This window comes from Plecotus auritus (assembly GCF_963455305.1).
Source record: "Plecotus auritus genome assembly, chromosome: 4".
Lineage (NCBI taxonomy): Eukaryota > Metazoa > Chordata > Mammalia > Chiroptera > Vespertilionidae > Plecotus > Plecotus auritus.
The window spans coordinates 119,349,352-119,374,425 of NC_137775.1; the positions used below are offsets into that span (position 1 = coordinate 119,349,352).

The 25,074-nt window shown below is 37.8% G+C and overlaps 1 protein-coding gene across 1 annotated transcript in view; it reads left to right on the forward strand.

The window, feature by feature from the left end:
• The window catches only part of KCND2 (potassium voltage-gated channel subfamily D member 2), a 547,933-nt gene that overhangs the window by 512,826 nt on the left and 10,033 nt on the right, over positions 1 to 25,074 (forward strand). Inside the window, exons 2-3 of the mRNA XM_080665759.1 lie at positions 13,203 to 13,365; positions 23,679 to 23,774. Of these exons, the coding sequence (XP_080521885.1) occupies positions 13,203 to 13,365; positions 23,679 to 23,774 (259 nt within the window). The remainder of the gene's footprint in view (positions 1 to 13,202; positions 13,366 to 23,678; positions 23,775 to 25,074) is intronic.

Below are 25,074 nucleotides of genomic sequence, written 5' to 3' on the forward strand. Positions count from 1 at the left end.
AAACTCTACCAGCAAACAGGCTCGTGAGCAACTGAACTAATTGTGGAACTATATTCATTTTGAAAGGTAACTTGGTTTTACATATATTCACCTGTCCTTAAAATATGTAAGGACATTATTACTGATGGCATCCTCAGTGATCTGTTGAAGGATACAACTCTGAAATGATTCTTTCTAATTAAGAGCTTCTTGCCAGCACTTAAATGCCACAGAGCTTGGAAACCCGAGGGGCCAGTATTTATTATACATCGTGCCCATTTTATACAAGTAGAACATTTTACAATCATCAGATCTAATTAGACATCTTTATAATATCGCTTCGTGTTTGGCATTTTTTCCCTCATTCTGTCAAAACAGATATTTTGGTTCTTTAGTTTATTCTCAATTTACAATGGATTGAAATGTACATCTTTGACAAAAACTGAAAAACCTGGAGCCCACCCCTAACTTTCCCTTCATACTTAAGCAGGAAGGTGGATATGGCTGAGAAGTCTCAAAAATTAGAATAACATGACACATGGCACTGCTACCCCATGAGGTCCTATCACTACCGGGATTCTAATTCTAGCAAAATGTAATTTTCTGCTTATAGGGGGAGGGCTTGAGTTCATCAACAAAGGCTCTACATTTGGTCATGCTGTCTTGGAATGAGAATGGACTTTGGCCATGAGCCATGGTGGTGGGCAGAGCATAGCTTTGGCAAAAAGCCCTGGGTTCCAGTTTGGTTATGCCCTTACTAGGAAGCAAGTGCTGCATTTCCCAGGCTGGCTTTTCATCTGATTTGCTTTCAGTTTAGCCAATGGGACCACTGGTAGGAGGTTGGAAGGGGACAGGAGAGGAGTGAGGGTTTTGTCCTCCGTCTTCGTGTCTTCTAAGATAGTAGCTGACCCTCTGTGGTAGCTCAAACTTCCTCCTTGTTTGCCACTCCATCTTCACTGTGGTTGTGGCTTCTGGTTGCTACCTCCAGGTTATCTCTAGTCTTGTCTTGTGTTTGAGTCTCAACAACTCTGTTGCCCAAGCCCTTCATTCCCTCCATTAAGTCCATTCTGTGCTAAATGCTTGAGGTGATTTCTGATTTCTGCTTAGACTCTGAATACAAGCAATGCTATTTTAAAAGTGAGGTATTTTGCCTATAATTTAATCTCATTACCAAAAAATCAGTGTAGATAAGAACATATAAAGAGATGCAAGAAATTACACATTTAATTGCTTGATATGTGGGATATATATTCTAGATTTTTTTAATTTTAATTTATAGTTTCAACTTGTTTTTGAATAATTTGTTTACCCTTTTTTCTTAAAAGAAACTTCAGGAAAATATGTTTGTTTGTTTTTAATAAAAGAGTCTTCTAGTTGGTTTATGTTTAAGCAGATGTACCTTTTTGTTTCATTTTTATTATTGCATTTTATGCTGTTATTTTAACAAGATATAATCAGAATGTACCACTGGAACATTTCCATATAGAAATCTGACTAGTTAAAACTATAAAGACATGAATTTATTTAAGATCTGCTTCATTTATATTTATCCAGGATACATCCTAATTTGCATAGTTAATAGAAAGAATGACCATTCAATCAATGCTTTAATCTCCTAAGAAGAAGTAAATGAATCTGAACATAAAATGCATGTTATTTTTATGTAGTTTTAGGAGATAATTCTGTCTCACATTGATTGGAATAGAATTATTCTCCAAAAGCTTCTTTAATGTAAACATAAGCCCTTGGATTTATCAAAACCAGTTTGTTTAATGATATAGACACTTTCTAGGTTAGTTGAAGACTAGAATTTTCATGGAAATGCCCTTTAGGAAGTTAAATCACAGCTTCTCTGAACAACCTTCCTTTTACATTTAAACACCTGTGACTATTTACATGAAGTAGAATTATATTAAATTATTTATGCTTAAAGAATTTTGGAATTTTTAGGAGGAAAAGAGTCCCTGTTCAATGGCAGGGCAGAGCAATGCATAGGTGAGGAAGGAGCAAGGCAGGCGTAGGAGCTGGCTGTATGGCTTGTGAGAAACTGCTCTGTGGTGGAGTTCCAAACTGGATCCTCACCTCCACCTCAGAGCAGGAGGAACCCAGGTCCTGCCCAGGCCGTCAGCTGACTGAAGGGTGCCAATCCATCACTGGTATTGCCATTAGATCATGCTATACACCAAATATCTGTGCCCCCGGCTTCTAAAAATTCTTAAGTTAAATCTTTTTTTAAGCAAATCTTTATGTTGAAAATATTACATATGTCCCCTTTTCCCCCCATTTCCCTCTCCCACTCCTCCCCAAACCTTCACCACCCCATTGTTTGTGTCCTTGGATTATGCATATATGCATATGAGTTCATTGGTTGATCTTTTCCCCCCCACCCCCTCCACCGTCCCTTGCCTTCCCTCTGAGGTTTGACAGTCTGTTTGATGTTTCCATGTCTCTGGGTCTATTTTTGTTCATCAGTTTAATTAAAACTTAATACCACTCAATGTGATGGCATTAGGATGTAGGGCCTTTGGGAGGCGATTAGGTCATGAGGGTGAAGTCCTCATGGGATTACTGCCCCAGAGAGCTGCCTCCCTCTGCCACCATGTGAGGACTCAGTGAGAAGACAGCTACCTATGAACTAGGAAGTGGGCTCTTACCAGATAAAACACCTGTCAGCACCTTGACCTTGGACTTCCCAGCCTCCAGATCTGCAGAAGGGAAACAACTTGTGTTTGCAGCAGCACCATCTCAGTCAGACACGGCTGCTGACAAAACAGAACCTAATTCCCTGGCCCATATGAGGGTTGTTTTATCTTCAGTATAGTTAGATTTTTGTGCATTCTCTTCCATAAACATAAGATGTAGACAATAGGCAGCAAAATTACCATGCCTTCCTGGGCACAACTAGAAAAAAGGGACATGTCAGGTCATTACTGGGTACTCCATAAGTAATTTTAAAAGTACAATCCACAATCAGTACAGAAATTCTTAAGACATTTTAAAGATTCCATGAGGCCAGTAATAGCTAAAATCAGGTGTAAAAAAATGAAAACTTTCACCGTAAACATCTCCACTTCATGCTTTTATGCTGCCTTACTGCACCCTCTTCTGAAACTGGCACTGCAGACATAACCCTAGGGACCAGCTCCTCCTCCTTCCATGGATGGCCAAGGCACCTAGGAGTCTTTGAACGGATTTTAAGCAATGAATTTTGGTGGTATCAGCAAATGGAATAGGTGGCTGGTTATAAGAAGACCTGCTAATGAGCATGACAGTCAAAATGGCATCAGATTTGGCTCCTTGGGTGACAGCAGCAGCGACTTGGAACCTTGCACAGTGGGACGCTTCCTCCAACAGAGTTACTTTTCAAAGGACAGGAAGAGATGGGAGCAACCGCAACAGGCAACTGAAGAAAGCTCACAGTGTGAGAGCAGCTGACAATGTTGAAAATGAAACCCTTTGGATGCAAGACCAAAACACACATCCTTTGGATCTGGTGCCATCAACCCACAGCCAAATTGCCCTGGCATTCACTGGGACCTTGATTTACATGATGGGTTAACTTTATTCTGCTGGAAGACAAGCATACCTCCTCCAATATACTCTCAGGGAACAACAGGAAAGGACCTTGTTGAGAACAATAGATAAAAATCAATGGCATTTTCAGAGAATTTCTATGTTCACTATCTAAGATTAGCATCCTCTGAGATATGCTAGGAGAGGTACAGAGAGACCCAGGATAATATGTGAGAGTCAAAGAACCAGCAGTCATATGCACCCAAAATGTTTGGCATTTAAGGATAGCAAAATCTGTCAAATGTGGGGGATTTGTATATTGAAATTCTGGCCGACACATATTGGTTAAGCATGTGACAATGAAAAATAGGTAGAAACTGGAAAAGTGTCACGTCTCTCAGCTTCTCTGTTCATTTAAAATCATGTAGGTTAAAAATGATCCCTCTGGGTATAAAAAGTAAGATTAATTGACTGTAGAACTAGGTTATTCTGGGCATATCATCTAAGTATCTGAAGAGGAATTTAGACAAATTGAGGAGATGAAATGGTGCTGGGCCTGAGAGGAAAAGGAAACTTGGTGAAGAGAAAGAGCAATATGTGTGTATTCCCCTTGACTCTCTCCCATATTTATTGTTTACCATCAAACCTCTCCCTGGAGGATTTATTTAAGCAATAACCAGTTATTGAGTTTCAACTATTTGCTCAGCAATGAACTTGGGTTTATAATGATGACATGATCCTTGACCTCCTAGGACTCATAGTTTAATGGTAGAAAATAGAACTGTAAAAACCTAATTGTACTCTATTAGTTGCAAGCAGCATTGGAGGCATTGAAGAGGGAGGATGTTCCTTTTATTGGATGGAGATAAAATAGTCAAGAAGTTCTTCAAATAAGGACTAATGCTGGAGCTTTATCCATGTAAATTAGTTCACCCAAAGGACTTATACAAAGGGGAATGTTCTGCTAAGAACAGTATATGTAAATAGAAAGTTACTTGTTCCAACTGGAACATAGAGTATGTGTGGGTGGGCAGTGGAGGATGGGTGGCGGAGTCCTGAAGGGCTGTGTGTGCCGTGCTAAGGAGCCGGAGCTTTTTCCTGCAGGTGACAGAGAGACAATGAAGGCTTTTATGTGGGAGACTGACATGATCAGACTCTACGATATGTGAGAGTGAAAGGATAGCTCCAGGCAACAAAAACTAGGAACCAGATGCAAGTTAAAATATTTCCGGTGGTCCCACAGCTGGGAAAGCCAGCCCTTCATGTTTTTGTTTTTGAATGTGTGCCTCACAAAAATCAATGTACAATTGTTTTCATAACTATTTTAATGAAGAATAAAGTAAGTGTTACAAATGTAAGCTCTGAAAAGCATACTTTAAAAGTATTTTTTAAAAGAGACTATAAAGACTTTTACTGATAGTATTAATTTAGGTTAAAAAATTTTATTAGGATACCAGGTTATAAACGTATGTTTCATGTATTATCTTTAAAGCCTCATTTGATCATATAATAGTTGGTTTTTTTTTAAAAAAAAAAAAAAAAGCAAGAGAAAACATAGGAAACAGAAAAGAACTTGTTTTTGGAAAAGACACAAGCTAGGGGAATACAGTAAGCCCCACTGAAATCTAATATTGAGCTTGAAGCATAAATGTGAGAAGATGTAACACTAATCCCATTAGCCTTTTCCTTGATTTTCCCCTTTTATGTACACTAACCAAATCTTTTCATTTCCCCTAATTTCCACAGTGAGGGTCTTGGGTAGAGGGCTTCATGTTTGAAATTATGCTTTAGTTATATCTCACATTATAGAAATTCACTTATCCTTCTAAAGGAAATAGAATATGCTTTCAGAATTATTTTGCATCTTTTTGGAAACACCGTGATAATAGATAATCTACAAAATGGTGAGGTTAGGTCCTATTCAACTATTTCTAGAGGAATAAAATGTCCAAAATATATCCTAAATATTGACTGTATACAGGCAAAGATAAGGAATCAGTACGGGTAATTTCCTGAAAATACTCTCTTAGCTTGTGAAAACCAAGAGGGATTCTGGTTTGTTTTTAAACTTTCATTTAGGTTTTTATGCCCCCTAGTGGATATTTGGTACTTCTGTAGCTGTAAAATAATGCCATTTTTACAGCCATCTCCTTTTGTGTGTTCAAACTGATTATATCAAAAATATATGACATTGATATACCCCCTAAATATTCAAACCACAGAACTTTTAATAATTTAATGAAAGCTCTCAAAACTGTCAGGAAAATGCCTATGAAATCATAATTATCATAGAGTCCCCTGACCCATCTGTATTTTATCCATGAATTCCTTAAGAGTCCATGGACTGTTGGCTAAGACTACTAATTTTTAAGGTGTGGGGTCCTATTGCTGCCCCTTTCTTTTAGTAAATGCTAAGATTGCTAACGTTCTGAAGAAAATGAAAAAGGAAAAATATAATTTTAAATAGCAGCTCAGAATTTAGCTTAGATTTAAAGAAACAAGAAAGAACATAAAATTCTTCAAATAACTATATGTACAATACAATCCCCCCCCCCAAAAATCACAAGCCTTCAAGACAGAATAGTGGTTGATCCTACAGGCAAGAGTTAGAGACAAAATCAAGGGAGTTTTTAGACAAACATTAATTTTAAAATGTCAAATAGAAATCTATTCTAGAAGTAAGACCAGGGCCCCTCTGGCAAACAAGTTCTGTACCACAAACAGGTGTTATACAGCAACACTCTAAAAAAAGTCATTTGGTATTTGCAAACATTGCAGCCACTATAAAAATTATCCATCAAACTATGATCTTTCTAGAATACCAAGTGGATGGCAGAAAATCCATGAATAACATAGCTAGTGAGACCCTAAGGGGTAGAATTATTAATTGAGAAGTGATCCAGCTTATAGGTCAGAAGAAATTATTTCTCAGACTTCTGTGAGTACCAGTCAGGTCCAGGAGAAAAATTCAAACACAACATCGGTAATTACATACACATATGTACACAATCAGCTAATAGCTTTCACCAGGATATTATTGTACATATTACTTTTATCTAAGTTTTTAAGGATACTGTTTTAGTCTGTTTGGGCTGCTATACCAAAATACCACAGACTTGGTAGTTAATAAACAGGAGTTTATTAACAGTTCTGGAGGTGAGAGTCCACTTCCTGGTTCATAGACTGCCTTTTTTGCTGAGTCCTGAGATGGTGGAGGGGCTAGGGATCTGCAGGATCTTTTTATAAAACACTAATCCCGTTTATGAGAGCGCTGTTCTCATTACCTAATCACCACCCAAAGACCCCACCTCCTAATATCATCACATTGAATATTAGGATTTCAATATATGAATTTGGGGGAGACACATTCAGACATATCATAGCAGATACCTGTTTTTCAAATATATCCCCAAATACTGGTCCATGTCCCATATGAAGTTGTTGAGTGTTGCTTTTTTTTAAAAAAGAGTAAACTAATGTAGTTATTGAAATATATACGGTATTTGCTGAACCAGCACCTGCCCTATACAATGTACAGGATGCTCATAGACTTCTGTGCAGCTGTGCAGGATCTATTCACTCTATTCCTTATGCATAGAATTTTAAGACTTTGTCATTGTAAAAAAAAAAAAAAAACAGGGAGAGTGAGAGATTGAGTTATAGCTTATTTTCAAATCAACATTTCCTTCCTGCTGTTAAAGATCTTTTCTATTTTCCTGATTATTTATAAAATACATGCTTTTTGTTTCCTCTATCATACCTCTGGGAAATAGTTTCACAGGTAGAAAGTCATGACTAAACTAGGGAGGTTTGCCTTATATAACATTTCTACTCTATCAAATGAGCCTATATTTATACTCTTTAAAAAGAAGAGAAGAAAAATAGAAACTCTATGAATAGGACCAGGAAGCCAACAATATTGTGTTTGAACTTTATGTAAGAAACTTCATGGAAATAGTTCTCCATTTAAGATCTAAAGACAACCACTCTAGATACATGATTTCTGGAGAAATGACAAAAAGGGGAAACTTGAGTGAATATTACTAAAACTTGGTTTATAATGTATTGCACACTCCTTTCAACCTATTTTGATATTACTTGATAAATTGGGAAGATGGATGGATGAATTGATAGTTGGATAGATAGATAATTCTACTTATTTGTTTGAAATAACCAGATTTACCCATTTTTGTGGCACCAAGTGCATGCTGGAATTTAAGTATTTTACATGAAACTTTGGATAATATTGAGATTAAAATAGTCAAAAACTAACAATTGAATCTCTTCTGAAGAATTGGTCCTCCACTCAATATGATCTTTAACATATGGTAACATTGTAATTGTAGCCAAGTATTTGGGGGCAGTGTGTACAAATTTCGATGTAATGGTTTTATGTGAATGACACCTCCATATTGTACCTTTTAAATGATGTGAGGAGGAAAGAGAGCAGCAAACGTGAGGTTTGACAGATTTTCAGGGTGAAAAAGGATCAGAAAGAAACTGGAGTTGCTTTAGATGGTGATCTAAGAGAAAGAGGGAAAAGGTAGAGGAAGCAGAGGAAAGCAGAAGAAGTATGGGAAAGCTTCCATTCAATAAGCAAAGTTTAAGCCTGCTCATTTTTATTGTGCACAACTTCTTGGCAGGTATTCTTTTATATTATGCTATCCTCTTTCCTTAGTTGACCTTAGAAGACCCTATAGTCTTTGAATCAATTTTATTTAAGTATTTTTAAATGTGTCTATGAAAATGAACCATATATTTATGTCAGTGAAACTCTTTGGCAAATGGATTTTTGAAGACTGGAAACATAATATTAAAGTCTGATAAAAAAAAAGAACAATATATAATATTGCTGGGCTTAGCATAAATTTAAGAATAAGGAGTCAGGAAAACTGCAGTGTGTTTTCATATGGAACAAAGAATGAAATACCAACCGGTACACAATTTGCCTAGGATACAAATAATCATTAAAATCTGACAGTATTGTAGGCACTATTTTATTAAATGATCATTTAGCCAAAGTAAGTGTCACTTCTCGTGAAAGCTTTCTATTCTACATCTTTCCTCCACTGAGTTTCGGAGATAGGACACCTGAGGTATACAATGCTGTGTTGCTTCTTACTAAGAGTTTCAATACCAGTTAAAAGGCCCCTGTTAAACAAACAAAAACATCTGGTTTTGCCAGAGAGATAGATATTCCCTGTCCCAAGCAGATTCTGTGTCCAATGACATCTTTATGGATAAAAATTACCTGCTTTCATTTCTCAAAGTCATTCCTAAAGAAGGAGAGAGACAAAATGGATGCTGTGAGAACAGATGCAAGTCACACCGTGTACTTCTCATTCTTCTCCAACATACCCAGAGTAGTAAAATATACCTAACACATTACAAGTACTAACAGCAGCCCAATCTTAAAAAGGGGAGGAGAGCAGGCAGAAAACCCGAAAGGGTGATGTATGCAGAACACGGGGATATGTGGAAAGAGGCAGCGGGGCTGCTTGGGAATCAGCCCAGGCTCAGACTGTCATTACGAAAAATCACAGGACAGCCTGGAGGACCTTCAACACCCTGGCCATTCCCTCTCTTGTGCCCTCCACCATCGCTCTCTGCCTTGGCCTCACAACTTAGAGACCATCCTAACCCGCTATAAGGTGAGAGCAAAAAGATAAGAGAGGATGCTCTAGCTAAGGAGCCATTTCTTCTCCCCTCCCCTTTCCACCGTAATCATTGAGGTACTCACCAGGCATCGCCCGGGCTCCTCTTCGCTTTCTTGATTGTGAAGGAATTTTGGATTACAAAACAAATATGACAGAGGTAAATTAGTAAATATAACAGCCTTTGGTGCAGGTTAGCTAAGCTTTATGCTATCAAACCTCCCTTAAGTATCTGTTACCTCTTTTTCCTTATGGAACCTGCTAGGTTATGGATGTTCTGCCTTTCAGCAAGCTGGTTCATATCGATACTTTCTACCATTTCATCCCAAAACAGACAAGATATTTCATTATACCTATTTCCCCCCTCTGGATAACAAGTGCACTTTCTGATTTGTTTATTTACATTATAGTTTCTGTTTACATTCAAGAAAGATCTGCAGTGATTTTTTTTTTCTCTAGTTGAATCCCAGGCACCTCATCAAACATTGCTTTCCCAGGGAAATCTGCTGTATCAGTTGACATAGAATCCCATTGACCAAGTCCCTTATAATATTTTCTCCCTTCAGCTAGCTGCAGCCCTTCTGAGTGCATGAATCTCCACTCGGTATCCCTCCACCATCTGCTACCTGAACCTGCCAGTCTTCTATCTGCTAATTGTCTTATGATGTGCATGTCAGAACCCCCAAATTGGCGGGCTTGACTTTCTGGCTGTATTTTTCCACTTTTCTATTCAGGACCACTAATTGCTGAGATGTGGATGCATACCAAAATAAAAGCAATTCATTGTGTTCTGAGTAAATAAAAAGTCTTACTGAGTTTTGAATCCATACTATATGCATAGACTATTAATTTTAATGATTACAAGTATGCTGGCCTGACTTACTCGATGACATAGTGAGCCTAGAATACAAAAGAGTAGTAAATGAATACTAATTTTTAAAAATCTCTTAGAGAAAGGCAGGAAAGATTGTATATGATAAATTCATTTAGCTATTTCAGTTTATTTTATTTTGTGTACTTGTATGTTAAAAGGCTTATTTTAATTACATAGACTCAATGCTTGTCTTCTTTGGCCATAACAAATAGTTGAGTTTCATTTACTTTCCTTTTGAGAAACACTTTCTAGATCCTTTCTAGATTTTTAAATGAGGAAAAGAGGCTTTTGAAAAGCTGCTCAGTGTGTGTACACGGGGTGGTATATGTGAGTTTTGATTTCTCCAGGGCCTGCTGCATGATCAGTGCAAAGGGAAAGATGTTTATAAAACAGGGCTGGGCACTCAATGTGACTTTGGCAAACATGGAAATTGGCTCCTGTGCACACGGCATTATATAAAAAATTTATCTTCAGATTCTACTGACATATCACTATAGCAAGAAAGTTTTCAAGCCTTTTTTTCTCATCTTGCAAACCCTTTAGTTTTCACCATTTCCTCACTACAATAATCAGATTATGATCTTGTTCTCCCAGTGGACTACAAAAGGGTGTCATGTTTCATATGGACACAGCCTTCTAGTTCTCGGGTTATGATTATTTTTTATGATAAATTAATATTATTATTTTGATGCCAAAACCTGTGGGCGTTTTAGGTCTGATGAAGTAGCTCAACTACTGATCACCCATAAACACTGACAAGCATGAGTAACTGGGCCTTCGACGCAGAGGACTAGAGCCTGGCCTGGGGTTACCCAAGGCAGTGCTAGTCAGCATGGCCTGCCGTCGCTCTCCCCAGCCTTTCCTGGGCCAGTTCCTCAGAACTCCAATCTCCATACTGACACACCAACGTGTTCCCACACAAACAACGGTGATGTCCCAGATCCCCCTTCAAGATACAATGTCTCCCCAAATACTCCTAAAGGCCCTTGGAGTCAGGATTCCAATACCTGAGCTCTACTGAGCCCTGCTTCTAAGGACTACTAGACCCTCAGAGCCCCCAGTGAGCAGGGGTAGTTGGGGCTGTATGCTGCAGCTGGGAACTTCTGCAGTAACAAGAGCAGAGGCCTCCTTCTGGCCCCCGCCGGGAGGAATGAACTCCTAGAACTGTGTATGAGTGAGGTAGGGAAAATGCGTTCACTCAGCTAATATTTACTAAGAGCCTGCTTTGTGCTAATGAGACACAAATAGAACAGCCCCTGGTTATATTCTAATGTTATAACCAGTGGGTGGGGAGTCAGAAAAGAAATACATTTAAAAATTAGAAAATATTATGTGTTAAGTACTGTGAAGGTAATCAAATGGGAAAATGTCAGGAAGAGAACAAGGCCACCATGGATAAGGCGGCTGGAAAATAACTTCTCTAATGGAGAGACCTTTCAGGCCCAACCTGAGTTATGATGATCTGGGCACGTGTGACAAAAAGCCAGATGGCCAGTGTGGCCAGAGGGCAGCGAGCTTGGTGGAGGGTAGTACGCATTATAGGCAGGAACGAAATGACATAGATCCCTCAGAGAAAAAAGTGAGGAGTTTGGATTTATTTTCATTTCAAATCTATTAGAAGGTGAAGCAAAGTAGCCACAGTCCAATCTCCATGTTTAAAACCATTCATTCTGGCTGCTATGTTAGCATGAATTGTAAAGGGTTAAATGTGGAAAAGAGAGTTCAGGTAAGAAGCTATCTCCATGGCTCAGGCAGTAGATGATGTCTTGGTTTACTGTGGGAAAATAGAAATTAAAGAAAGAGAACCAAATAGGACATAATATGGTTTGGTCAGAGACAAGACTAGCTGAGAAATAAGGTAAGGGGACTGAGGCTTGGGTGGCTGTTTCCATTTTGATATACGTAATTGGATGGTTTGCAGCTCCATGAAATTAGAGGTGATAGACTGTGTGGGAGGAGCAGATTTGAGGGGAGCAGAGGAAGCAGGAGAAATGAACATTCCTTTTTGGCTAATTTAAGTCTTAATTGGCTCTTAAACATCCCGAGGCAGGGATTTTCAGACCAGACCACTGAAAATATGAGCCTGATTTTCAAGATAAACATCAGGATTGTCCATGTAAATTAGAATATCATCAGCACCCAGATAGTAGTTTTAAGCCAGTAGATTGGATAAAATCGCAAAAAAAGGGGAGAGTGGTTATATGGAGAAGATAAAAGGACTCAAGTTTGAGACCTACTAGTAAATTAGCCCGAGATTTAGAAATCAGTTTAGAAGGCAGTGGTCGGCAAACCGCGGCTCACGAGCCACATGCAGCTCTTGAGCCATATGTGGCTCTTTGGCCCCTTGAGTGTGGCTCTTCCATAAAATACCACGTGCAGGTGCGCACATACAGTGCGATTGAAACTTCGTGGCCCATGCGCAGAAGTCGGTTTTCGGCTCTCAAAAGAAATTTCAATCGTTGTACTGTTGATATTTGGCTCTGTTGACTAATGAGTTTGCCGACCACTGAGTTAAGGGGAAAGGAGTCAGAGAGATAATAAACAGCCAATGAGGTAAAAGCACCACAAAGGGAATTTTCTGATACTGAAGCTAACAAAACATGTTTCAAGGAGAGAGAATTCAACTAAACAAATACAAATGAGAGATTAAGATTATCATGTAGAAATGGTCATTGGATTTCACAAGTTGAAGGTTAATGGGATCTTGGAAAGTTTATTCTTAAGAGATTATACCTGATGAAAGGAATGGCTGTACCACTTTTTCTATTTAAATTTTATAACCAATCCAATGTTGAACAAAATTAAGTGAAAAAGTGTGTTATCTAGCCTATAAAATTTAGCATATAAATATTTATGATTAAATAAATGTAAAGAACTATGCCATATTATAGGAAGAACAAATTGAAGAGCTATCATTAAATCATCTGGTTTAAAATATTTTCCAAGCAAAGAGATTTCTAAATGTTAAAATTAATTTCTGCAACGTTAAAAGATACTTTTTTATATTCACATGTTTTTAATTTCTGCTTTACTAAAGTCTTAAAACATGTATATTGTAGTCATGAATTAGAGATAGATTGCTCCAAAAAATCATTTGGCTTAAAGCAAAAAGATATTTTTAACAGGTGGAAATAACTTTCTGTGACTTAAAACTATATATATATTTTTCCTCTCTAACCCAGGTATGGTGACATGGTACCAAAAACCATAGCAGGGAAGATTTTTGGATCCATCTGCTCATTGAGTGGGGTCTTGGTCATTGCTCTACCTGTTCCAGTGATTGTATCCAACTTCAGTCGGATCTACCACCAAAATCAACGCGCAGACAAAAGGAGGGCACAAAAGGTGTGTATTCAGCCCTGTGTAATCATGATTTAGCATCTCCCGCTTCTCATAGTGAGCTTTAAAAACCTTTACTGGCTACTCAGTGTTCCAGATTTGGTGGATAGTTGCATCAGTCAGCACAAGCTGGTTATACTACAACAAAAGAACCTTAATATCTCAGTGGCTTAACACAACAAGCAATATTTCCCAATCATGCTACAAGTCAATTACTGGTCCAGTGATGGAAACTCCATCTTGACAGTGTACTTCTGCAATCATTTATGCAGAAGTAATTTCTGAATCACACACTGACTCCTAAAGCCTCCTACTGGAAGTGGGCCAAGTCACTTCCATCTCTATTGCATTAGCCAAAGCAATTCACATAGCCATGTGTAATTTCAAAGTGGACAGGGAAATTCAATCCCACTATGCAACTAGAGACAGAAAGGAAGAAATATGTAGCGGACAATACTAATGACAGTAGCCAAATCAAAGATTCTTGGCAAATTTTATTAGAATCAGATTTCTAGATCTGTTTCATCCAGTCGCTGTCCATCAGGGTTTAAGCTGGTGCCCGTAGACAAGGGCTATTAAAGGGCACCAAAATGTGTCTTGGTTATTTTACAAAATTGACACAGGAGGAAGGAGAAATCTGATCACTTGTAGCTAAATTCTATTCCTGGCCCAACCGTTTACTGTTTCTCTGAACTTCGCACCATTAATTAATCCCTCTAAGAGTAAGTAGGGTGCATGCTCATCTGCAAAATGAGGAAAACAATGCCTACCTCACGCTAAGACTGAGGTGGGTTTTGTTTATAGATTTATAAACATTTATATGAAAATGTTTATAAATATATATAAGCCTTTCATGATATTAACAATTTAAACATTTACTAATGACTTACTATGTGCCAGATATTGGTTTAATGTTTTTCAAAAAATAATTCTTAAAATTTTACAAGTATGAGCGTTAGTAACCAAAATAGTTTGTGGAATAAGTTGAGAAATTCTAAGGTCACATACCTGATAAATTGGAGAACTGTCATTCAATTCAATCCAAGTCAATCTGGCTCCCACGTTCATTACACACAATGGTAGAGTGCCTCTCAGAAGAACTGACTAAATGTTAGTATACTTCCCTTACCCATTCTTTGTCAAAATAGTCACCTTCAGAGCCAGGGTCCTTGTTGTTTAAAAATAATTTTGGAAATTTTCTTGGTAATTTTCTCAGGACTACAGCACTAGATTTTCAGCATTCTTCACTTTTTTTTAACAACAACAACAACAAAAAAAAAAACCACACAAAAAACATGTATAACCATGACCAACCTGGGTATTGTGGTATAACCACAAAATATCATGAGAGATTTTTGTGCACCAGTTCATAATTGGATGTGTAGGTAATTCCAGATTAGGATTTTAAACATGCTTTTGAGCAATGTCAGTCTCTTTGGCAAGTATAAAATCTCATAAAGTAACGCTTTGGAAAGCTCAAGTTAATCAGTACAGTCAACGTAGCATGTTGTTCAGAGAACTTGTTCATGTCCATTGTCAGAGATCCTCTTCCTCTACAATGGAGTCACTCTTTAAGCTTGATAGTTTATTGCTTTATAGAATCCTCTCCCTTTTTCACAATTATCTAACCTTTAATTATCATAGAGAATAATAATAAAAGTGGTTCAGTTACCATGAGTATGTAGAGCTGATAATCCAGTACACAGGGACGGTTTAGAAAAAAAAAAAAAAAAAAAAAAAAGGCACCCTCTGGACAATTGGAGCCTCACACAGGGCACAATTTTGGCTACAGGAGATGGAGGAATTTCTACCAGGAACTATGCCTCAGCCTTGGCTCTGGCCACACTTTAAAAAACTTTCTACTGGGCACACAGGGATAGTGTTTACAATAACAGAAATCTTGCAAAAATCTTAGCTCCCCAGTACCCATCAATCTCCATTCTGGAAATTCCTTCTTTAATATAGTAAGTAACTATGAATATTTTTTTCATTGTCATAAAAAATTACCTATATGAAAACTGTAAGAACTACAAATCTGATTATCAAATAAAGCAATCTCAAAATACATGTACTTTTTTTTCATCTTGGACATCTGTAACAAGCAAGTCAATAAAGAAAATCTTATAATATTTTAGAAGCCTTTTTGCCTACAGAAATTTAAAATGCAAAAATGTTTAAATGTGATGTAAATAAGTACATTGAATTGAAAAACATGTTTTATGAATATTTTTCAGTATCTTTAAAATATCTTCTGTATCCTCAGTGTCTGCCTTAAAGCAATGAATTTGCATATCATGACTACTAGAAAAATTGGTTAGCGGAAGCCAAATATAATAACCTGGTGTAAATAGTCTGTAACCAGTAAACTAAACATAATTCTCTACGAAAGGGCAGTGGATATGGAACTAAATAAGTTGCCAAGGGATACTTCCTGTCTTCTTCCCCAGGAAAAAACAAACAGAATAAATATTCACAAGGCTAAGATAGTTTAGATTCATCTGGAACTAGGTGATTTGACAAATACCAAAGGTATGCAAAAATACCATCTAATTCAACCAAGCAAGGAGTCCAGTCCATTCAATAAAAAATCAGTCAAATGGAATAATAAGTAATATTATAAAATGGTTTTTTAGACATGATTTTGTGGTTTGGTCCCACTGAGCTTGAGCCAACTCTGAGCTCAAGAAAAAAAAAAATGAAATATACACAATATGCATTTGAGAACATCCCCATCATCACTCAGGAATACTTTCTCTCTTCTAGGTTTTTCCCACTAGCAAGTACTCTTTTTGCTTTCATTACCTGTTCCCACCCTTCAAAGGGAATGCATCATTGACCCCATTTCTTTCAGCCCTTGATAAATTCTTAATGAAACACTAACATGTGGGTGAACACAGGTATCAACTGTAACATCTCTCCTCTACCCTCATTGTTAATTATACTTTAATATATTTATTTATTCACTCCATTATTCAATAAAAATTTATTGAATAGAACATATTAGCCAAAGTGAAGTGAAGTTGATACAATGACAGGTGGTAGGGTTGATATTTTGAAGCAAAGAGCTTATCCTGTTTTAAAATTCAAATCGCATCACTTAATCATCTGCATACTTACAAGGCTAACTGTTGAGTAATTGTCATGCATAATAGTAATAATAATTATAATTATAATTTAATAATGATAATAGTAACAACAATCCTCTCTAGAGTTTCTAGTATGTCCCAGGTTCTTTATACATGTTATTTGTAATTTCACAATTAATTTGCAAAGGAAGTGTTATTATTTCTATTTTATAGATTACTTGCTCATGTTCACACACCTATCTACACTAATAAAAGAGAAGGATGCAAATTGACCGTACCTTCGCAACACCCACCAGCCAATCAAGAGTGAGTATGCAAATTAACCCAACAAAGCTGGTGGGTAATTTGCATACACAGGGACCGAGTGGCCGGGGGTGGGACTGGACTCTTGCATCATTGCCATGGCAATGATGCAGGCATTCCTCCCCGCCCCAGCCACTCCGGGCCTCTGGGCAGCGTGGAAAGGCGGAAAGGCGGCTCGAGGCCAGAGCGAAAAGGTGGCTCCAGCCAGAGCGAAGGCGGTGCCAGCAGCCAGGGGAAGGAAGGCCCATTCTTGCACGAATCTTCATGCATCAGGCCTCTAGTTGATTAATATATGAAACAAGAATATTCTGACATTATTAGAACTATGAATCTTTAGGGATTTTTCTATAGATAATTCTAAATACAGTGAGAAGCTTGGAATCAATGAGCCAATTGATGAACAGACAATGTGCAATGTAAGTGTATTATTTTTACTTTTTACATGAAGATGTTGACTTTCACACACACAAAAAATATGCTATCAATATTCAGTATGCCATTTATCACATTCTACTATGCTATCAATATTCAGTATGCCATTTATCACATTCTACTATGGTGGTTCTCAAACTTTAGATTCATTGGAATTATATAGAGTTTGTTAAAATTCAAATTGCTGGACTCGACCCCCAAAGCATCTGATTTAGTAGTTTTGGAGTACAGCCTGAAAATTTGCCTTTCCAACAAGTTCTCAGGTGATACTGATACTGCTGATCTGGGGACTACACTTTGAGACCCATTGCCTATACATTCACCAATGTCCAAATGAAATATATATATAATTTTCTAGAATATTTAAAAGGCAAGAAATAACTCTTTGCTGGAATATGAAAATGATCTCTTTTAAATTTTCCACTATTAATAAATATCCCTAGTCCCTACCTCAAATCTCTGCAGATAACCTAATTTTTTTATTTTCTTGTGTTTTGTTTTGTGCAGTTTAATAATCTATTATCAACACATGTAAGAATCTATAGATTACATACTTCTCAATATCAACTCTACATTTAATTCTTATTGAGTTACTTACTTCTTTTCTTAATTCTCCATTCCATTTCAACACTACTTAATGTGGCCACCTGTTAAACTCATACTCAGGGTTCAAGACTTACTTCACCTATCACCCATTCTACAAAGATTTTTCTGAATGGTATGGACTTCATTAATTGCTTCTTCTCTTCTCCTACAATATCATGCACACTCTATTATCATGTATTAAACTCTTCTCCCTCTTCTCCATTGTACTGAGTGCACTGCCCAACATAAAATAGGTACTTAATATTTGTGTAATGACTGAAAGAATGAACAGTGAGGTCTTGTTCGCCTTGACATGTCCTCCATTCCTTCAGTAGGGTGGATATTACTAGGACCAATTAAAAATCATATTGGGAAGCACAATTTTGTCTCTGATAACTGCCTACATCCTGTTTCAGTTCTACCCTCTTCCTACATCCAGTCTTTTTGTTGCTCTCCCATTCCACTGACCTTTCCTCTGAGCCTTCCAGTGTCCCTTCTATGACCTAAATCCCAGCCCAGCCTAGCCATCTCCAAGATTAACAAGCTCTAGAGTTGGGAACCTGTACTTTCTCCCACTGACTTACTTCCTCTTTCTTTTATTATTATTTGGCACTAATTTGTCTCATTTCTAGGGGAGCAATTTTCCTTAACAAATGGGAAGATTTCAGTAAACTCCTTAAATTAAATTTTTAAAAGCTCATAAAGCTTAATATGCTATCTCCACATAAGGCATGTTATTAAACCTTAATATGTTATCTTCATATGAGGCATTTCACTAAACCTTAAATGAAAGCTACAAGTATAAGTAAAATTTCCCGGATAAAAGGCACAGGAAGTATGTGGTCACTATTTGAGAAGTAAGGAAGTGCCTCAGATTACAAAGGATAAAGCCTTCTCTATCTCACAAGGCTGCCTAGGATACCTTTGTATTTCAAAAGTATTGAAAACACTTTGTGATTTGGTAAGAAGAGGGTCTAATATAATGTCTCTCAATGTACATCATACCTCATTTAGAAGATAGAACCCATTTAAGAAAGTCACTGTCTCAAGGGTCTGGGGCTTGTACATCTTTCTCTGACTGGCATTCCAGCCACTGCTCCAGAAAATGCATGGTGAAGTCTACATAATATCATTTGGTGCAATTGAAAAACAACCAACTTTCCAAAAACGCCTGCACACTAGCCTCTGAATGCTCCACAATGAAGGGTTCCATGTCAAATTAGTTTGAGAAAAAGTTCATACTCTATCCCCCTCTCTCCTTCACAGTGAACATCCACAATGTGATCTTTTGCGAGAAATCCAACTTCAAAGAAACCTACTTAACCTCTCAGCATTTCCCAAACTTTATTATATACACACATTATTTTATTTCAGAGAGGAAGGGGGAGGCAGAGAGAGATAGAAACATCAATGATGAGAGAGAATTATTGATTGGCTGCCTCCTGCATACCCCCTTCTGGGGATCAAGCCCAAAACCTGGGCATATGCACTTAACCGGAATCAAACCTAAGACCCTTGAGTCTGCAGGCCAATGCTCTATCCATTGAGCCAAACCGGCTAGGGCTCCCAAACTCTCTTGACCACAGAACCATTTTGCTTCATTCGGTTTCACCTATCACATGTACTAGTTTTATGGAATTAACTTTGAGAAACCCCCAAGTTTAAGGAATTAAGAAAAAAATAAATTTATGAAAAATTGGGATGCATATGAAAAATGTGCTTGTGAGATAATTTTTTTCCAGCATCATCAATATTTCTCAAGGCAGATTAGGAATTTGAAAATAACTGCAAGCTATTTTTTATACTGACAATATGAGACTTATTTTTAATTAAAATTTGGAATCCTCCTATTTTTCATATAGGCTTAATATTTACTGAAATCTTGCTCTAACTTCCATAATATTTGCTAGTACTTGACCATGCCAAGAAGTTGTATTTCCTACAGGGCTGGGGGTAGCAGGCTGGGAGGAGTGCATTTCCTCTTAATAGTGAACAGTGCTCTTTTAACCTCCCAGTTACTCAGCTGCAGTTGCCAAGATTGTCATAATGAGTGGAACAGAAGTAAAGTGATTTTCTAGAATATCTTTGTAAAGGAATTTCTCTCAATTACCTACTGGAAACAAAGATATAATCACAGGTCATCAAGGGGCTAGCATTCAAGAGACATTTGGTGCTGTGCTCTACAAGAACAATTAAGCCAATTAACCCAAAATGAAAGATAATTGGTCATTGAAATTGAGATGAGAAGTGTGTGTTTTTTCTAACACAGCACATGACTTAGAAAAATGGTTATTCTGTCTCTAACATAACTGCTTTTTTCCTAAGCTTTAGAACTACTTCTATGGTAGTGGTTGCCACCAAATGTATGCTTTCCATGAGAAAGATGTTTCGTTTTCCTTTGCTGGACACTATTTTTGGTTAATTTCTATGTCTCCTTTATGAAAGATATAATGTGCCCTAATACTGCTGCTAAATGCAGATGGAATGGCATAAGCAAGACTAGTAACTATGATAGAGTAACTATGATATAAAATTAGTTACAATCAGTAGTTGCAGAAAGAGAGAGCGAGAGAGGAGAAGGAAGGAACAAAGAAAGGAAGAAATGCAGGCAGGAAGGAAGTGTTAGAAATAAGGTGAGCTCCCCAAGTCAGGGGTCCTGGTAGAACACAAAACATACTCGGGAGCCAGGCAGCAAGGCAAACATCTTTACTTCTACGTAGAAGGGTGCGCACACATGGCCTGGAAGCGCATGCACACCGTGATGCATGTGATCTGTCCTTTGCTCTTGATTGGAGCTCAGGCTCACAGTCTTTCTCGATTGGCTAATTCAAAAGGAGGGGTTGGCCTTTGCTGTTTCAAGGTGGCAGCCCCCAGGGGAGCTGCAAGCCATGTGGCCAACATGGCGGCTGTCTAAACTGTTCTTTGACAAAAAAAGATGACTTGTTTATTCTCACAGGAAGGGAGGGAGGAGATGATGTAAAGGGGGAGGGAGGGAAAGAGGAAGGAAGGGGGAGAGTGAGGAAGAGAAACAAAAAAAGGCATTGACTGTTCCAGGGAACCAATGAGACTTAGGGACTGAAATTCCAACAATAACCCCTTTCTGAAAATGAAATGTGTATTTAACTTACTTATTTCTGAATTTCTACCATCAATTCTACTAGTAAGTCATTTCCAGGTGTGCTTGACACTTGCCATTATTTTATTGAGTTTGGCCTGAAGTCCTGGCTGAGCAGCATGGCCTTGAAGTTAAACATTTCTAACTTCCAACTTCATCGTGTAGTATTGTCTCAGTATTTTAAGTGATGTAAATATTATACCATCAGCAAAGAGAAAATTTTGTCTGTTTTTCCCATCACTTATAAATGTGATCTTTCTACAAAGTTTTATTTTAACCTGGAATCAGCACACAAGAAGAAGAAATTCATGGAGGAAGAGAAAGGGAGTCAAGTTGAAGCCAGATGTTATCTTAATGCTATTTTGAGAGCTTCAGACATCTCAGTGTTACTTTTAAATGCTGTGGTGAAGGGCCATCTTGGTACTACAACTTTGGAAGAAGTTTAGTAAAACACACACACACACACACACACACACACACACACACACACACACACTTTGGTCCAGGAATACTTCTGCTTCTAGAAATTTGTCTTGCAGATAAGCTCAAATAAAGGATGCTTCATTCATACAGTGGTATATTATACATCCATAAGCAAATGAGGTGGATCTACACATGTAGATATGGAAGGAATTCCAAGCTGTGTTAAATGAAAAGAGCTGAGTGTAAAAGTGTGAAATGTATTCTCCCAACTGAGTAAAATATACATGTGTACACACTTGCATGTACATATACTTGCTTTCATATACCTAGAAAACCTCTGGCAAGATGCTCTAGAAATATTGTCAGTGGTTGACTCTGAAGCATAGGAGTAAGGTAGCTCCAGGGTCCAGAGAGACTGACTTGATTTTCCTGCATGTTTGTAGTATTAAAGTTTTATCACATGTATATATTAATTTTCCATTTTTAAAATCTAGATAATTTTTTAATTGTTATTAAAAAGAATATTCCAGGCGAGAAACCAAAAGTGATATTGGGGGGGGGGGTGTAGAAAGGAGAAAAAGGGAGTCTTTATAGGATAATTTTACAAAACTGTTTTTAGCCAAGATATCCCAGTTGCTTCCTTACACACCCGTGCTAGATACATGTCATATAAGTAGAGTGGTCACCAGAAGATTGCTCTCCAGGAAGTGAAAATCAGACTCATTGCATGAGAGTTGGAGCAGATACACAACAGCAGTTCTAAAGGAGAAAGAAATACTGGGAATCTGGCTACACAGTCAGTTTGCTCAAAAATATCACTTTGGTGATCTCTCTGTCAAAGTGAGCAATTCAACTGACCACCTCAAACCCTCTAAATTGAAGAACATTCTCTATACATAAATGCTTTTAAAATTAAAAATAATAATGTTAGTCTCTCCAGCAAGGAGCACTATGTTTATTTCAACAAATTTAAAGGTGAAATAGAAATTAGGTGAGCATGTTTTTGTGTGGACCTATGACACAAAAAATTTAGTGGAAAAATTTAGGGATTTTTCTTAGAAGCCCCTATTATTCAGCATGGGTTCTACACTGGACAATTTAGCAAACTAATTGCAAAAAAAAAAGTTTCTACTTGAAGACACAGATGTTAACTAAATTTTGTTTTGTTTTGTTTTCAAGGGATGGAGGGAGGAAGAAAGGAAAAAAGGCAATTGATTCTGAAACTTAATTACTAATTTTTAAAAGGACATTAATTTAAATAAAAAAGAGTTGGCAGCTGATTTGCTGGGTCTTTATTTCATTAAGTTACTCAGATTGGGATAAAAGTGAAAATATAAGTAATATAGCTAGCTATTTTTTTCTCTTAACACTATTGACAGAAACAATAATGAAATAACTTGATCTTACTGTGAAGATTTAATTACAATCTTTAAAACGCATAACCCAGTTCCAAAGTAGTTAATTGATCTTGCTGATATGTTAACTAAAATAAAGCACTCATATTGTAACCAGATGGCTTCAGCCCTGGGTGCTGGCCCTGGACCTTTCACAGGTCAAGCAAGCTACAGACTCTTGACCCATTTGAGAAAAATTTCAAGACATGAGTCCAGGTGAAAGTGACAGTAAATTTATTAACATTTGGGACAGCGAGGCAAAGGAAGGACCCCTGGAGATAAGATTGGGGATAAGACCAGGATGAGCTGCCATTGCCCATTGCTCCCCTGGGTGCAGGTCTTGTTGGTACCCTTGGAGCTTAGGATAAAAGAAACAAATACACACCTGAGGAAAGAGGGCATGGGTTCGCTCAAAGAAGCATGTGCTGGCATCCTTTGTCCTTAATGTTTTATCTATTTTCTATAGGCCAGAATTTTAGAGGAGGTCCCAGGGGAGGATCTCAACAGAATATTCATTGGATTTCTGGGTGTTTAATATGCTGATGTATTAAAATGAGTGTATAATGGAGTCTTGGGTCATTTTCTAGTTAGTTTTGCCTTTATCTTGGATTAGTCTGGCTCTAATTGGTTTTGTTATCTACTTTCCTGACTGTAGTGATTTAAACCATCTGCTCTTACACATCTTTAGTTAGGGAGATAGGGTCTTATGATTTATTGCTGAGCCATTCTGGCAGTTTGTTCAGCCATTTGTGTGTTTGTTCAGCCATTTGTCTCAGTTTCCTCATTCCACTTTCCAGGGAATGTTCCTAGTTTCTTAACCTGCCTCAATCTGATGAAAATTTAATTGTCAGTAATTATAAAAAGCTGGCATGTTTTTAAACATATGGATGCTAACATTGGAATTATACAAGAGTATATGCACTGTTTTAAGAAAACAATTCATTGAGTATTAACAGGACATTCATTTTCCTTCTCCTATAGAAAGCCAGACTCGCCAGGATACGGGCAGCCAAAAGCGGAAGTGCAAATGCTTACATGCAAAGTAAACGGAATGGTTTGCTCAGTAATCAACTGCAGGTACCATCAAACAACTTACTTTTTTTAACGCTCAATTTGTTGATGTAATATTGATTTATTTCTACTTAAGCATATAATTTTATTGTGGGTAATTATGAAAATGGCTACCAAAACAACAAAAGTGTCATTTTTTAATAACCTCTCCCTACAGTCTTATTGATGGTAGCAGATTAGAAACTGGGCTATGAAATATTGCCAGTGAATCATGATTCTCATTTGTGATTGGGCAAGATTTTCACACACTTGGATGTAACCACATACGATGTTGTGATTTCTAATAAGAAATATATATTTGGTCCTTTTCCTGCTTCTGTCACTGAGCTCCTAAATTTCTGGAATTTCCTAAGAGAGGAGAGTTAAAAAGATGTCTTTTGTTATGATAATGAGGTGACTTCAGGACCTCACCTAAGGTTGGTGGCTGGGTGCCAGGGGAACCAAGTGATTGGAGGGTTGGAACTTTCAGACCTACCCCTGACCTCCTGGGAATGGAGAAGGGTTGGAGATTGAGTTCAATCACAAAAGGCCAATGATTTATTTACTTAGTCGTATCTAAGTAATGAAGTCTCCATAAAAACTCAAAAGAAGGGAGTTTAGAGAGCTTCCTGGTTAGGTAACAGGTGGGGATTTTGTTGCCAGTGGAAATTGGGTTCTTTCATGGAGTCGCAAGAAAGGCATTTTCAAGGACCCACGTATGGGAGGCTGAGATGTAGTGGTAAGATTTATTGGAATAGAAATAGAAGGCTGCCCGAGGTTCCCGGTGTCTCCTTTTCATTCATCCCACTGTGGAAAAAGTCCAGCCTTGTTTTCATCAAGCCCAGAAGAAAGGCCAACATCCAAAAAGTCTGCATCATTGGTTCAGTCCATGTCAGAGCTTACTCTAGCTTAGCCTTTGTTTCTGTCCATCTAGTAGCCTCTATTCCCTGCTGTGCTGCAGCTGGTGCTGCAGTACTGTATCCGGGCTTGCAGTTGGAGCCCCAGCTTGGAGCCCTCACTTGGAGCTTGCCTGGCTGATGGGCCTCAGGCAGCTGCTAGCCCACATGGCTGCTATGAAGAGAGAACATGTGAGCACATGAACCCACAAATGTGTGTTACGAGGCAGGAGTTGAGAGAAAGCTTGACTTTTTAAAGCTTGGATTATATTATCTCAGGCTTGGGAAGGACCAAGCACTCTTTCAAAATAACCAATCAATTTCCCAATTATTTGCCAGCTTGTGCTGGGTCCTCCTCCTAACCAATCCATTTCTTAAATCTTCTGGGGTTCTGTGTCCTTCATCCAATTCGATTATTTTCCCAGGCAAGG